At 40.3% G+C, this 17005-nt stretch overlaps 1 protein-coding gene across 3 annotated transcripts in view; it reads left to right on the top strand.

Moving 5' to 3' along the window:
- LOC120528581 (macrophage scavenger receptor types I and II-like) overlaps nt 1–17005 on the top strand; it is a 61087-nt gene that overhangs the window by 27066 nt on the left and 17016 nt on the right. For all 3 annotated transcript variants that reach the window (XM_039752759.1, XM_039752760.1, XM_039752758.1), the window contains exon 6: nt 2863–2934. In XM_039752759.1, the coding sequence (XP_039608693.1) occupies nt 2863–2934 (72 nt within the window). The remainder of the gene's footprint in view (nt 1–2862; nt 2935–17005) is intronic.

Here is a 17005-nt window from a genome sequence, read left to right as displayed (position 1 = left end):
CCAAAACCTTGCCATGCCTCAAGTCTCTTCTTATTACACTCTATAAAGCAGATGATGGTAAACGTGGATATTTTGAGATAAGAATTGTAATAAGTATGAGACTCACCCAAAGCAAGACGCTAACTTAATTAAACTGAGACAGGCTTTATGTGCTCTGCAATGGTTTCCAATGTTGTGCAATAAAGTCTGTTCTGACTCCCTATCTGAAGACTCTGTTTTTTTCTGAAGACGTTTTCTCCATGACAGCAGCATGTATGTTCTCCATGTTTCCTTCCTATTAGGTTACTGAGATGTATTGTGTGTGTTTGAGCCTTGGAATAACCTGGTATCCTCTCCTAGATTAGTTGAATGCTTCTAGAGTATTATAGGACACCATAAGACCCTGGAATAAACATTACATTTTCAGAAAACACTTGATTGGCTGCATTAAACTGTATGAATGCTGCATTTCTCCCTATAATGGAGGGAACAAATTTGGAAGAGACAACAATACAACTAAATGCATAGAGGCAAATCTCAGTTTATAGCAGTCTCAGTTTATGGGAAATTCACAGATAAAATAGCAACAAGCACATAACACATAAAATTGTTTATTTTCAGCTCAATTTTGATATTAATTTATCTAGCCAGTTCCATTTTGTTACTTTTGAAAGAAGTAAACTAGTTAAGAAACAGATGAATGTGAAGGAGTAATAACTAAATAGTAGAACACGCTACAGACTTTATCACTATTTTCAACAAAGGATGTACATGCCATCTAATTCTCATGTCTTCTTGTTCTTCATCTCTTCTTCTTCATAGTATGATTTAGGGCAGCATGGTGGTGCAGTGGATAGCGCTGCTGCCTCACAGTTAGGAGACCCGGGTTTGCTTCCCAGGTCCTCCCTGCATGGAGTTTGCATGTTCTCCCCGTGTCTGTGTGGGTTTCCTCCGGGTGCTCCGGTTTCCTCCCACAGTCCAAAGACATGCAGGTTAGGTGGATTGGCATTTCTAAACTGTCCCTAGTGTGGGTGTGTGTGGGTTGGATCCCTGCCTGGGATTGGTTCCTGCCTTGCGCACTGGGATTGGCTCCAGCAGACCCCTGTGACCCTGTGTTCGGATTCAACGGGTTGGAAAATAGGTGAATTATACCTTTAGTCAATTCTATGATGCACTGTGTCATTACTAAAAACAATGTAATGTTTAAGCATAAGGTGAACAAACTATACACACATACTATAAGTGATTCATTTTAGTTTTCATTATTTGTTTTGTTATTTGAAGTATCTTAATAGTCCTTCATTGTCATTTTATTAATAAGTATTGAACATTTTTTCTGTAAAATAACTAATAAAGCAGTATGCAATGTTGTCATTATTTCCATTAATATACATTTTCAGTTCAACTTTCAACTTACAAACAAAATCAGGTTTAGGAACACCTGCTTAAACATTGACCTGGGTCCCCTTGCTATAACCTTGGTTAGATTATAATAATCTCTGTCCTATCTCTATACTTGGTTGCATAAATTACCTATAAATAAAAAGAATCTCCAGGAAAATGTGTTTATAGACAGAGGGCAATGCCCCTTTAATAGCAGCCTATATGTCAGTCCAACTTTTGAAGGGAAGAGAGCTTACCTAGTCATATAGCGAACAGTAGTGAACAGAAGATGTGTCCCTGGCATGTCTGTATTACCTATGTGGCATGGCTTTACATTTTCTATGTGTTAGAACTACAGTATTCCTTTTCTCAAGTTACGCTGCCTAAAGGAATATGACTTGCTTGACATCACTTTTTTTCAGGGTTTCTTTTCTTTTTATTATTGTGTGCTGATGAAAACCTTGTTTTGGTCTTGGAAGGCAACCTTTACTCAGCCTGACCAATGTTTCTGTGACGTCTCCTCTTAGCTATGTGAGTTTTTCCCTTTGTTGATGCATAAGTGGCACTGTGTTTAGGTTTGGTTTCTATTTTGTACCGAGTGCTGCCAGGACAGAGTGTGGTTTCCTCGTTACCCTGAATTAGAGTAAATGGGAAAAAGTAGATGGATAAATGGATAAGAAAAACTTTTACATTTTGTATTCAATAATTAAATTTGTAAAGCATTGCTGCAACAGAAATAGTTACAGTAAATGCTCTAAATTAGTATAGTAGTATATTAGGCAAGTTGCATAAGTGTTTTAAAGCAATAATGTGCATTTAGGAACAAATCATGAGGAATATTACTGTTAAAGCTTTATTTATTTTAACATTTAGTCTATATAACTTTTAGAATGACAGTATTTTGCAACACTTAGTATAACGGATTAGTTGCATTTTCATATTTTTTTATCCTATCATTGCTGTATTCTTTTTTTAAATGTATCACATGCAGGGCTGTGTCACCTGCTTTTAATTCTGCTGATAGATTCACTTAAAAATGTACTAATAAGCTGATTAAGCACAGCAGACTCAGGAGGAAGTAATATTGCTGCAATATCTGTGCCAAGCTGAGCAAACAGATAAAAAGATTGAGTAAGAAATAATGACTTGGAAAATTGTAATATAAGACTTTAGATAACTAAGGCACAATAAAAGGTACTAAAGATGTACCGTGATAAATTTACTTGTATATGAAATCTCAATTACAGTTATACAGTTATAGGTAGGACAAATAGTACTGTACATTCACAAAGATTTAATTAAAGCATAATTTTATATTGCAATAGATAAACTGTTTACTATAAATATCATTCATTACATCTTGCCTGAAGAAGGGGCCGAGTTGCCTTGAAAGCTTGCATATTGTAATCTTTTTAGTTAGCCAATAAAATGTCATTTTGCTCGACTTCTTACTGACTTCTAAACACGAATGCAAATTACCCAAAATTAAATTCTTTTTAGGTCCTATAGGGCCACGAGGAGAGAAAGACAACAAGGGTGACAAAGGTGACGATGGATTGAAAGGACAACAAGGTAAGTATTCACTACTCCTTAGAGATGGCAATGTTTATGTTAAATTTTGAAAGGGAATGGGCATACAGTACTTGCTGTCTAAGTAAGATAAATATAAAACCAAATTGTTTTCACTGAGTTTTGTTTTTTGGAACAGTTTAACCAATTTAATAAGTACTTTTACTGTACTGATAGTATTCACTATCTTAAATTAAGAAGGGTGTCACAATGGTGTTCCGGTTAACAGTGTTGTCTCAGCCTCTTGAGCCGAGCTCAGTCACTAAGTGTGTGACATTTGAATGTTCTCTCTGTGTCTTTCTAAGGTTTCTCTTAGTACCACTACTGAATACCAAAGATAGACGTTGTCTTGATGTGTGCGAGAGAGTCCTGGCTTTCTGTCCAAGCTTTGTTCTTGTCTTACATTTGATATTTCCAGGATGGGCTTTGGCTGCCTTTGATTCTGTTGTGAATAAAGTGTATTCTGAGAGTGAGTGGACGATTGAATAAATTAAGAATATTTAAGAATAGAAATTATTTTTAAATAAGGAACTACTTGAAATTATATTTTCATGAGCACAAAAATGTTTTTTTTGTCTTAAGCAGAAGTTAAACTACAGTAACTGAACAAAAATAACCTCCATAAACCTTTTTTTCTCTGTTTAATGGATTAGTAGAGTTTTTACAGTTCATATACAGTGATCCCTCGCTATATCACGCTTCGACTTTCGCGGCTTCACTCTATCGCGATTTTTTTCTCATACACGCTTACGTCACTACGCATGCGCTTTCTGAGAACTTTTACCTAAGCCCTACGATGGCTCCTAAACGTGCTGCTTTTTCTAAGCCTTCTGACAATAAAACTAAGCGCCGGAGGAAGATGCTTACTAACCAGGAGAAGGTGAAACTCTTGGATATGATTAAAGATGGCAATACCCTACAAAAGCCTCCTCACGCATATGAAAAGACAGCGCCAGCAACTGCCTATCAAGATGTTCTTCAGCCGCGCACCCAGACACCCACTGCCTACTCCTAGTACTCCTTCAGTGGAAGAAGACAACAACGCACCTGCTGAAGATACTGCACCAACCTCTGAAGACTCTCCTACTGAGGTCGTGCCTTCATAGGTTAGTGGTTGTGTGTAATTAAATGTACAGTACAATAATCTACTATATAAAAGTGGTCGGGATTGTCCTTCTGTCCCGTGAGTGCAAAGCATAGCGGTATTCCGCTTATTACAGACTTACTACTTGCGGCTTGAGGTACGGAGCGACGCGATGTGAGCAGAGTTCCCTTGCTTTTCCCTTGCTACCGTGCGCGATGCGCTGGAAAAATAGACAAAATTATGTCTCTGGAAATAATTAATGTTGATGGAGTACAAATGCCTCACCGCGTAGTAAATATCAGGGGAGATGGTTCTTGCTTATTCTCATCTATAGCTTATTTAGTGCATGAAACTCCGTCTTTAGCGGTACAGATTCGGGCTGACATTGTACGACATTGGACAGGCACTTGAGGGGATAAAAAAAAACTTAGGTTTTCGGGAGATGTTATGAATGGGCACTTTAATGTTCCCATTCCCTACACTTACATGCCTGATGTACACATGGAGCGCACAAAAATTGACGATAAAAGTCGGTCGCCTTAAAAGGCGAGTGCGCCTAGTAATATGATATTTGTAACGTCTAATATGTCTTATTTTCTCATATTTTGTCTAATATATTGGGTATTACGAGTGTAACGGTGACTAAAGTGTGTTATTTCATGTCTAGAGGGCTCTAATAATGTTAAAAAACGTATTTAGAAGGTCGTAAACAGGTTTTCTATACTCTAACTGCGAAAATATTCGATTTATAAATAAAGAATCCTACTTCGCGAAAATTCATTTATCATGGTAGAGTCTGGAACGGATACCTTAAAAAAACCTTAGTTGTGATAATGGAATTCTTTGGGCCCGCTGCAGCTTTCATTGCTGAAAAACATTCATTCAACCATTATCAAGCATAGCAGTTTTTATTTTTATATTCTTCTAGACATTGATTCTCTAGTTTTGTTTAAAATTCTGTTATGCATCTGTATTTTCTTTAATGCTTGTTTACGATTATTTATTGTGATATTAAACTGCAAATCTGTCCCAGGCAAATGATTCATTAGAATAGAAGTATCTTAGTATGATTCCCTCGGTATTCTGGTTCCTTACTGTTTTGCTACAATAACATTTATTTCTGTTGCTCATTTTCATATAAAGGATGTAGCTCAAAGTGGTTTACAAGATGTCAAAGATATATTTACAAGAAAATAAAAACAACTTAAAATTACATAAGAATAAAAATGAATAAATAACATACAAAAAGCAAATCAACACACACTTGCATAAATTAGATATATAATTAGTAGAAAAGTAGAATCTCTAAAGTTGAATCCAATAATAACAAAAGATGGCTGAGATGGACAGAAAAAAATTTAAGCTGGAGAAAAAAAACAAAATCTGCTCAGGCTCCAAGTCCAAAAGACCACCTTAGTCCCCATGGAGCATTCTACCTAACATAAATGTTCTGAAATAGATCCTTATTGTTTTTTAGGCTTTTGCTAAGAGGATTTGAGGGAGTGGGTCTTGTGGATTGGTGGAGTATCTTCTTTCATTCATACATCACAGGCGGCTGCAAGCGCTTTGATGAGATGGTGGTAGTACAAAGCGCCACCACAGAAAAGCCAGAAAACAGAAAATGAGTGATTAATAATTGTGACAAAAACAATTGAGAATATAATTCTATATAGTTTATTAGGAGCAGAACTAAAATGTAGCTATGAAAAAACAAATTAAAAAGTGTGTTTTTAGAATTTTTTAAAATGATTCACAGTGTTAGCATAATGTCTTTTGGTAAACTATTGCAGATTTTTGGTGAATAACACTAAAAGGCCGTCTCACTATTAGATGATCTAAAGTTATGACTTGGCATGTATGTGGATATACACTCCATATAATATAAAAGGGCGAGATTATTAAATGCTTTATACACCATTAGTAGTATTTTACAGTCAGTTCTAAAGGGCACAGGTAACCAGTGTAATGATGCGAAGACTGATAAGATGTGCTCAAATTTTCACCCATGGGGCTCGGCCGGGCACAGCCCGAAGAGGTAACGTGGGTCCTCCTCCCCATGGGCTCACCACCTATGGGAGGGGCCAAGGAGGTTGGATGCAGTGTGAGCTGGGTGGTGGCCGAAGGCAGGGACCTTGGCGGTCTGATCCTCGGCTACAGAAACTGGCTCTTGGGACGTGGAATGTCACCTCTCTGAAGGGGAAGGAGCCTGAGCTAATGCGCGAGGTCGAGAGGTTCCGGCTAGATATAGTCGGACTCACCTCGACGCACAGCTTGGACTCTGGAACCAATCTCCTTGAGAGGGGCTGGACTCTCTACCACTTTGGAGTTGCCCCCGGTGAGAGGCGCCGAGCAGGTGTGGGCATACTTATTGCCCCCCGACTCAGAGCCTGTGCATTGGGGTTTACCCCGGTGGACGAGAGGGTGGCCTCCCTCCGCCTTCGGGTGGGGAAGGGTCCTGACTGTTGTTTGTGCGTATGCACCGAACAGCAGTTTGAAGTATCCACCCTTTTTGGAGTCTCTGGATGGGATGCTAGAGGGCATACCTTTTGGGGATTCCCTCGTTTTGCTGGGAGACTTCAATGCTCAAGTGGGCAATGACAGTGAGACCTGGAAGGGCGTGATTGGGAGGAATGGCCCCCCCGATCTGAACCCATGCTTTGTTATTGGACTTCTGTGCTCGTCACGGATTGTCCATAACGAACACCATGTTCAAGCATAAGGGTGTTCATATGTGCACTTGGCACCAGGACACCCTAGGCCTCAGGTCGATGATCGACTTTGTGGTCGTGTCGTCGGACTTGCGGCAATATGTCTTGGACACTCGGGTGAAGAGAGAGGCGGAGCTGTCAACTGATCACCACCTGGTGGTGAGTTGGCTTCGATGGTGGGGGAAGATGCTGGTCAGACCTGGTAGGCCCAAACGTGTTGTGAGGGTCTGCTGGGAGAGTCCCCTGTCAGAAGTAGCTTCAACTCCCACCTCCGGCAGAACTTCAACCACGTCCCAAGGGAGGTGGGGAACATTGAGTCCGAATGGGCCATGTTCCGTGCCTCTATTGTTGAGGCGGCTGACCGGAGCTGTGGCCGCAAGGTGGTTGGTGCCTGTCGTGGCGGCAATCCCCAAACCCGTTGGTGGACACCGGCGGTGAGGGATGCCGTCAAGCTGAAGAAGGAGTCCTATAGGACTTTTTGTCCTGTGGATCTCTGGAGGCAGCTGATAAGTACCGGCAGGCCAAAGGAACGCGGCTTCGGTTGTAGCTGAGGCAAAAACTCGGGCGTGGGAGGAGTTTGGAGAGGCCATGGAGAACGACTTTCGGACGGCTTCAAAGAGATTCTGGTCCACCGTCCGGCATCTCAGGAGGGGGAAGCAGTGCAGTGTCAACACCATATATGGTGGGGATGATGCGCTGATGACCTCGACTCGTGACGTTGTGGGTCGGTGGAAGGAGTACTTCGAAGACCTCCTCAATCCCACTAACATGCCTTCCAATGAGGAAGCAGAGCCTGGGGACTCTAAGGTGGGCTCTCCCATCTCTGGGACTGAAGTCACCGAGGTGGTCAAAAAACCCCTTGGTGGCAGGGCCCCGGGGATGGATGAGATACGCTCGGAGTTCCTCAAGGCTCTGGATGTTGTAGGACTGTCTTGGTTGACACGTCTCTGCAGCATCGCATGGACATCGGGAACAGTGCCTCTGGATTGGCAGACCGGGGAGGTGGTCCCCTCTTTTAAAAGGGGGACGGAGGGTGTGTTCCAACTATAGAGGGATCACACTCCTCAGCCTCCCTTGGATAGTCGAACCTCGGATTCAGGAGGAACAGTGTGGTTTTCGTCCTGGTCGCGGAACAGTGGACCAGCTCTTCACCCTTAGCAGAGTCCTGGAGGGTACATGGGAGTTTGCCGGACCAGTCTACATGTGTTTTGTAGACTTGGAAAAGGCGTTCGACCGTGTCCCTTGGGGAATCCTGTGGGGGTGCTCTGGGAGTATGGGGTACCGGACCCCCTGATAAGAGCTGTTCGGTCTCTGTACAACCGGTGTCAGAGCCTGGTCCGCATTGCCGGCAGTAAGTCGAGCCCATTTCCATTGAGAGTTGGACTCCGCCAGGGCTGCCCTTTGTCACCGATTCTGTTCATAACTTTTATGGACAGAATTTCTAGGCGCAGCCAGGGTGTTGAAGGGGTCCGGTTTGGTGGACTTAGGATTGGGTCACTGCTTTTTGCAGATGATGTTGTCCTGTTTGCTTCATCAGGCCGTAATCTTCAGCTCTCTCAGGATCGGTTCACAGCTGAGTGTGAAGCGGCTGGGATGAGAATCAGCACCTCCAAATCCGAGAGCATGGTCCTTAGCCGGAAAAGGGTGGAGTGCCCTCTCAGGGTTGGGGGAGAGATCCTGCCCCAAGTGGAGGAGTTCAAGTATCTCGGGGTCTTGTTAACGAGTGTGGGAAGAATGGAGCGTGAGATCGACAGGCGGATCGGTGCGGCATCCGCAGTGATGCGGGCTCTGCATTGGTCTGTCATGATGAAAAAGGAACTGAGCCGTAAGGCAAAGCTCTCAATTTACCAGTCGATCTACGCTCCTACCCTCACCTATGGTCATGAGCTATGGGTAGTAACCGAAAGAACGAGATCGCGAATACAAGTGGCTGAAATGAGTTTCCTCCGCAGGGTGTCTGGGCTTTCCCTTAAAGATAGGGTGAGAAGCTCAGTCATCCGGGAGGGACTCAAAGTATAGCCGCTGCTCCTCCGCATCGAGAGGAGTCAGATGAGGTGGCTCGGGCATCTGATCAGGATGCCTTCTGGACGCCTCCCTGGTGAGGTGTTCCGGTCACTTCCAACCGGGAGGAGGCCCCGGGGAAAACCCAGGACACGCTGGAGGGACTATGTCTCCCGGCTGGCCTGGGAATGCCTTGGGATTCTCCCGGAAGAGCTGGAAGAAGTGGCCGGGGAGAAGGAAGTCTGGGCCTCTCTGCTTAAGCTGCTGCCCCCACGACCCGACCTCGGATAAGCGGAAGAGGATGGATGGATGGATGGATGGTGTTGACGTGACATTTGGCATCTGTCAATCGTTGTAAGCACACAACCGGTGTCATCAATAACTTCACATCCAGCTTTTGAGAGTTTAAACATTTATAAACATCAAAGTGTTCACTACTGAAATCGTCACCTGTGAGTCTAAGATGTTTAAGAGGCACTGGCAGTTGTCGAAAGGTGTAAAATATTTGACCATTTCGGTACACTTAAAAGCGACAACCGAACAATTCAGCAGCAGCCATCAACTCACATGCAGAACCATAGGTAAAGGGCTTAACCATTTCACTCTTATAGTGCTCCTGTGTAGTATAATTATCTCCTGTACCATCATCAGTCCACACCTTGAACCTGTCCCAGTCATTCAATACATAAGCCACAATGTTCCTCCGGATATCAAGAGTGAGCCTGATATGGCCGTGCAATACGTAACACAGAGAATAGAAAAGGCAGGTGCTATCTCTGGGCATGGAAACCACTCAGTAAGTGACAGTTCTTTGATCGATGGTGATCACCTCGATAGACATGTTAATGGGGGTACGGTTGGAATGATAAAGGAAATGGGTACCTGAACAATGTAAAGTAAGTCTAAAATATCCACACAATAACTATAATCATAATAAGTAAACAATAAAACAGCGGAGAAGCCGTGGATTAAATAAAAAGGCTGTAGTTATCAGCAGGGAGACGTGAATCCTGTGGCGAAGTAAGGAAGGGAATGTAGAGACCGGAGCGACGGACGGCCTTATATATGCAGGCAGCCAACAACGTGGGAGGCGTTGGGATGGGGGACCCAACGCCGCCTCACACGGTGACCGAGCTGCAGGCTATGGACGATATATATATGCGTAAGTAGGATTCAGTTAGTGTTGGGAACCCGATACCAAATTTCTTGAAGATGGGCCCATAAGTAACAAAGACCATTGAAAAGTTCAATATGGCGGCCAACAGTGGCATCATACCACCGAAATAAGTACGTACATTGGTTTCAGTTAGCACAGGGAAGCCGCCTACCAAATTTCGTGAAGATGGGGCCATAAATAAGAAAGTTCACCATGGCAGACGTTGTCGACCGTTATGACCGTTACGCATAGAATTTCAAAATGAAACCTGCTTAACTTTTGTAAGTAAGCTGTAAGGAATGAGCCTGCCAAATTTCAGCCTTCTACCTACACGGGAAGTTGGAGAATTAGTGATGAGTGAGTGAGTCAGTGAGGGCTTTGCCTTTTATTAGTATAGATTTACACTAAATTATCTCTGAGAGGAAAAGTAAAAACACTTCAGTAAAGCTATGAATACATATAAATGCTAATTTAAGTATCTGTACAAACTTTTTGTGTTTCTAAGAAATTAATAGAGTTTCCATTCTTTCATTTAATGTAGAAACCAAAGGGCTAAATTCTGTTTGATAAAAGCCACAAAACAGAAATCCATTACTTAAAAAAAAGAAATTGCACCTTACTGTATGCAGTGTTCAAGTGTACACTAAACAGAGAGCTTAAAAACAGTAGGAAAACCACAGTGCGACTCCTTTAGGTTAATTTTTACTAACTCTTCATTTAAACTCAGCTCTTAACCACAAATCAATTACCTTTAATTAAGCTAAAAAATTAATTTACCATTGTAAACTGTATTTACTGTATTTGTATTCACTCAAATAATATTCAGGCCCTTAGATGTGATCAGTAGTGTCAGTTGCATTAAGAATATCATGGGTCAATAGATCAGGTGAATTAAAAACTAACTGTAGCTATTGTAAAATTTGAATAATGAATAATGACTTATTGTAATATATCTCCAAAAGTATTTTCATTCCAAAAATGCCAATTATACAGTCATATATTTTATAATATGTTTGGAGGGAGGTTAAATGATTTGTTGAAGGTCCCACAAAAATAGATATTAACTGTCAGTCTTGTAGTTTAAAGGTCAGTGTGTTAGTCATTAGGCCACAGCCTGTATATCCGGTTATTCTAACAATTGTTGAATTTTTTCGATCATTAGTATAATTTATTTGAAATTCTTACTATGTAAAGATTTCTCCTACAACTTTATTAAGGTGGTATGGCACCTGCAGATTGTCACTGTCAAGTTTATACATACTCGACATTGGTTTTTCTGATTTTTCTGCTACATCCCAAAGATGTGAAAGTTTGGTTAATTGGAAGTTACAATCTGCTGTGAATGTGGGTGGATAGAGGCGTGCAGCCTGTGATGGACTGGCAACATGTCTAAGATTTTTTCCTGCTTAACACCAGCTGCTTCCAGGAAAGGCTTAAAACCTAAAAATGATATGATAATTTAATTGCACCATCTCAGATGTAAAGAGAAGATTTTTCTACTCCATTTTCATTATGTTTGCTATTAGACACATTTGTGTTATGTGTTAGTTTTCACTTCATGCTCTGCTTATAGTAACTGATTGTCCAATTCAATGGAGGTTCCTGATTACTAGGTTGGGTAATTACTGTTAAGAAGCAGAGGAAAGTTACTGCCTCAGTAATGTGTTAGAGAGGAAGGTAAGGTCCCTCAGCCTCTGACTAGTAGTTACATGTGAAATGTTGGGCTACATCTGGCTCTGAGCAATGTGCAGTCTTGATTAGAGACATGAATTACAGTTTAAACAGCACTGAAGAATCCTGAGAATTAAAACTGCTCAAGAATTCCACAACTGAAAAAGTCACATAATTTTAGCACTGCTCTGCTCATGGAGCAGACCTTTATCTTTGGAAACAGATGGTATGCCATAAAATTCTCTAAGTTTTTGCATGGCTATATAACTGAAGACAAAAATGAACAGACTGAAGTTCATCTCAGAATTATATAACCCATTTTGACAAAACTCTACAGATTAAAGATGTTAAGGATTTAGTGGTTAAAACTGTTTATTTTATATGCGACTAATGACTCAATTACCATTGTGGAATAGTAAATAGTAAAAAAAAATCTTGTTTTATCAAGTACGACCAATGTCATTGTCATATACTATTATATGTTTCCATCTGATCTTCTGAATTTTACACCTAAAACAACTGGCTATTTATTGTGTACATTCAGCCTGCCAGACTTTAGTGATGAGTTGAGTTAATGATCTTCATGACACACTTGGGGCAGATAAAGGATATTTCAATACCTCATGTTGGAGATGTATAGTGTTTAGATATTAATTTAAATAAAAAGACATTAACCTATTGTCATTCACTATAGTGACTTCAATAACATTACAAAAATGAATAATGGTAAATAACAGCAAAATGGCTTGCATTCTGAAGCTTTTATCCTTGTTATTTGATGATGACTCTGTTATTATGGGACCATGCACTAACACCGTTGTGTTTGTACTGGTTTTATTTTTTCCACTGTATTTTAACTCACAGGCATTTGACTACTAATTCTACAGTTAACTCAGCTGTCTGGTAGACTGTGAAATCCAGGGATCCAGTGTGGTTACTTGAAATGTTTGTTTTTTCAGGTGAAGTTTTCATATTGTATGATCATATGCAGTTTGCTATCTCCTTGTGTGCCTGAAGTTGTAAATTCCTACACTGCTGAATTCAAAACAAGCATGATACCTGCCCTGGCAGCTCTTACTCTCAGTTGCTGGATACTCAGTTTGTATTTTTACAATGGTACAAGGTATACATGAAACAGTTAATTGTTTTAAAAAGTGGTAGACATTATGTAAACAGTGGCATGTGAAGGGAATAAAGAGTGTAATGTGGGAAGCAAATTATAAGAAGAGAAACTTTCAGATTTCTATATCAGATCTGCATCTTGCTGAACACACTATCTACATACTTATCTAAAGAGGGTCCTGCCTCAGACAGGCTTAACTGCATTGGAAAGGGTGAGGATATGAATAACTTGAAACTGTAACCCGATATTTGCGCGATAGACATATGAGCACCGACAAAATAGCTCCAATTAAAACGCGCCGTCAAAATGCTCTGACAAAATCGTGAACGTTTCATTAAATATGAATTACTAGTTTAAAGCATATATAATAATGTTTATTTTAGAAGTCAATATTATGAGATGCGGCATGCGATCAGCACGGCACGCAGATAGTCCTTAAGATCACGCCCTGCATATGTAGGAAGAATTGCAGCAAGACATCTTGATAGTTGAGCGTATTTAGACTTGCTGGCTGCCTGACTGCTGGTAATTCCGCTTTGTATACGATGTGTTATGCCAACCCTCGACTGAGTTATTTGTTCGCGGCATGCCATCAGCAGTTATAACAGTTATAACCTAGCACATAATGTGTACATAATGGGCAGGTACGCGTCCCACTCTCTCGGCCTCTCTCGCGATTTTGTCGGCGCACATTTGTCGAAAACCAGTTAGCGGGTTTGTCGGCGCTCATTTGTCCGTCGCGGTTTTGTCGGGGCGCATATGTCTATCGCGCTTTTGTCGGTGAACCCTTGAAACTGCCCCTCTGCAGATGGGTATTTTTTGTTTACCAGCAAGGCAAATTTCGCATTACTTTGCAAGATTAGCTAGTTGCAAAAGGATAACATTTGCATGATTTGTTTTTGTACATTGTTAGAAAGACTCAACATTTCTAAAGGTTACAAGAAAAAAATAAGATGAGGTGGACTAAAGAGTTGAAAGGTCAGGCAGAAATATAGTTGAAAGAGAAGGGTCAGCAAACCAGAGGATCAAACAAAACCAAACATCAAAGCCAATGCACAAACCCTAAGCTAAAATAACATAGCCCAAAGTCCTATTTCTAACTTATAAAGGTGAAAAGGACCCTTTCACCTTGACCCATTTTTCTGACAATTCTTTTTGTTACTTGATCACACTCTTAAAGTTATGTGTGCCTCAAGTAGCTAGTTTTCCACCTTGGAAACAGAGCTTTCTTCTGCAATCTCTGGTCATAAATGTAATGTATGGATGGGGGCAAGGCACATGATGAATTGGGCCCTTTATCTACCAGTTGCAGGCCATTGCATTTTGCAGGACAGCAATTGCAGCTAGTTAGTATGCTGTCCACTGTGTATCTGTAAATGTTAATGTGGATCTGCAGAGAGAGGCTGAATACTTCATCCTTTTCTAAATGTGAAGGTGTTCACTTAATAATGTAAGTGATATTGAGTGACCATTAAAGATCAGTGAAAAGCCCTAGGAACTTAAAACTATTCAGTCTTTCACCAGCAGCCCAGTACATTTTTTAATTGCTGGACACTAAACTGATACTCCAAATGCAATATTCCAAAGCTCTGTTTGCTCAACCTTAGACAGAATTTCCTCTCACACACAGAATTGCAAATCCACTATAAACTCTTTTCAGAAACCTAAACACAAGTGTCACTGCAAAGTACACTTAATCTCATATTGTTTCAGAGAAAGTGCTGCCACTCAAAACACAGGACCCCAATATCTTAAGTGCAACACAAACAACACAGAGCTGAAGCAATCGTAATTCTTAGCACAATTATTGAATTAAACCATAAGGAAACAGTGATGTAACATCAATGCATAAATAAAATGGGTAAGCTTTTTGTTTGTTAAAATGGAGCTCAAAAACCATCCAAGGAAGAGGAAGAGGTGGTAACAGGAGAGGGGTAAGTGAAGGGGTATAAAGAAGAAGACAGCATCAAATTACAGATGAGAAAAGGGCAACAGTAATTGACCATATTCTGGTTCATGGCATGACCATGTGTGGAGCTGGAAAGTGGTTCCAGCCAATTCTGAACCACTTCTCAGTTGTATCCAAAATAAGGACATTCAGAGAAGAAAACAGGTAAGTCATATTACTGCACAATACAATTGTATTTTGTTGTCTCTAGTGTAAAATACTTGTGTGTCCTTGTATTGTCCCATCATTGAGAAAAAACAACTGTGTCATAGAATCAAAATTCATCCAGTTAGGGGAGGAAGACAACATATACTCACACAAAACCTGCAGAATGTTATTCCGACAACTGTATCAGTTTGAGACAAATACTAAGTCAGATAATAGAAGACAACAACATTTTCCAAAGAATTTAAAGTATGGGCCATAGCACCCATCACTGTGTCCTCCAATGTAGCAGAATAAAGCAGCTTTATCCTACTACTTTCCAGAACAGCAATAAAAAAACAGCTGTTGTTTCAATGTGTACAAGTAAGACCAGCTTTATATGAACTGATGTGACCACAGCAAACCGTAACATTCTCTATATAGTCACAGTAGTACTGTTTACATACTGCAATATTGCTTGTTTCCCTTATTTCGGAGACTGTTTGAGCTGGAGTCAATGGAGATGGTGCAGAAATTGATATACATAGACAAGGCTTTTTGAACCTTGCAAAGAGGAGGAGGAGAGGCTTGTGTGGGGAAAAATGTCACTCACTGTGCACACATTAGCCACCATGGAATCCCCCACCATCTTCATGCCACCTTGGGACCATATAACACAGTACAGCTACTGATGTTTCTCAGTGATCTTAGAGATGCACTGATGGCACAGGAACTAAAAAAGCAGGACTGCCCCGGGCAGTCCTATATGTTCATCTGGGATAATATCAGCTTTCATCAGAGTATTCAGGTCTATGAATGGTTAAACGGTAATGGCAGATTCACAAATGTGTTCCATTATATTCTCCATTCCTCAACCCTATTGGTGTATGACAGACATCCTTATGAATGGGATAATCTTGTTCAGGCAATGGTGATGGCTTGCAGTGACATAGCCTTAGAATTCGTCCAGGGGTTGATTCACTACAACAGGGGTAAGGAGGACATAGCATATGACGTTAATGAGGCCATTTGGCGTGACACTCGCGGCAACATGATGTAGAATAACTATTTTTAAGTTTCATTTTGTAATACCTGCGGTGGGTTGGCACACTGCCTGGGATTGGTTCCTGCCTTGTGCCCTGTGTTGGCTGGGATTGGCTCCAGCAGACCCCCGTGACCCTGTGTTCGGATTCAGCGGGTTGGAAAATGGATGGATGGATGGATGGATTTTGTAATACTTATATCTTTGTATATGTTTTATTTCTGTCCTTTTTTTCTTTACTTAATAGTTTTTCATATTATATTATTTGTATATTTTTTGGGGAAAGGGATGCAATAGAGAGAAATGTGCATTTCCAAAAACACATTTTTATCTACTGAATAAAAGTAAACAAATTTATATTTGTCACAATAGTGTTCCTTCTACAATGTTTACTTACACATATACATTTTTCCTTTTGCTGGTTTTATTGTTTCATCGATATGTTCATTTTGACAATAGTGTACTATTGTCAAGGTGAGAAAAGTATTGTCTAATGTCTATATATTTGGTGCAGTTTTGTGTGTTTTGACAAAAGAGTCCAATTTTGAGCAAAGATAACATTATTTTGAGTCAATTGTTGGGTTTTGCCAGAGATGCATTTTTGAAGATTATAGTTAACAGTTTTTAGAACTAAGTTTATGATTTTGAAAAAGGTGATGTAATTATAGAAAATGTGTTTCAGCAATTGTAAACAAGCTGTAATCACCCTATATTGCATTTTGAAGAGAGAATCCAACCAGACATGAGGATAAGTTCTTGCATTACTTCTTGTTCTTTGATGGAGTCGTGGGTTATACTCCTTGCTAATGTTTTGGATCTATTCGAAAATTGTCAAATGCATAGTTTTTTAGATGTTTTGATCAAGATTTTTTAAAGTGTAGAGAAACCATGTTTAAATTCTACTACAGGAAAGCTTACTGTATATTTCAATATGGGTGCAGAATTACACCAAATTGTTGCATGTGGTATTCTAAATTGCCCCCATAATAGCTCAAAATGGCCTGAATCATACATGTGAAGGTACTGATTCAACTTTGAAAAAATATGTTTATTATCTTTTCTATTGTGCATCCAGACATTTTATGTATTATATAACTTTTGTTAATTATTAATGTTCTCACAGACAACATTGTTCGCAGTAAAATTCCTTCCACCTTTTTAAATTATCTTTGCTATTATTGAAACAGGTGTATACAT

Source organism: Polypterus senegalus, chromosome 4 (assembly GCF_016835505.1).
Source record: "Polypterus senegalus isolate Bchr_013 chromosome 4, ASM1683550v1, whole genome shotgun sequence".
In the NCBI taxonomy this organism is placed as follows: Eukaryota; Metazoa; Chordata; class Cladistia; order Polypteriformes; family Polypteridae; genus Polypterus; species Polypterus senegalus.
Note: the sequence above shows the minus strand (reverse complement) of the source record. Positions and strands in the feature narration are given on the sequence as shown.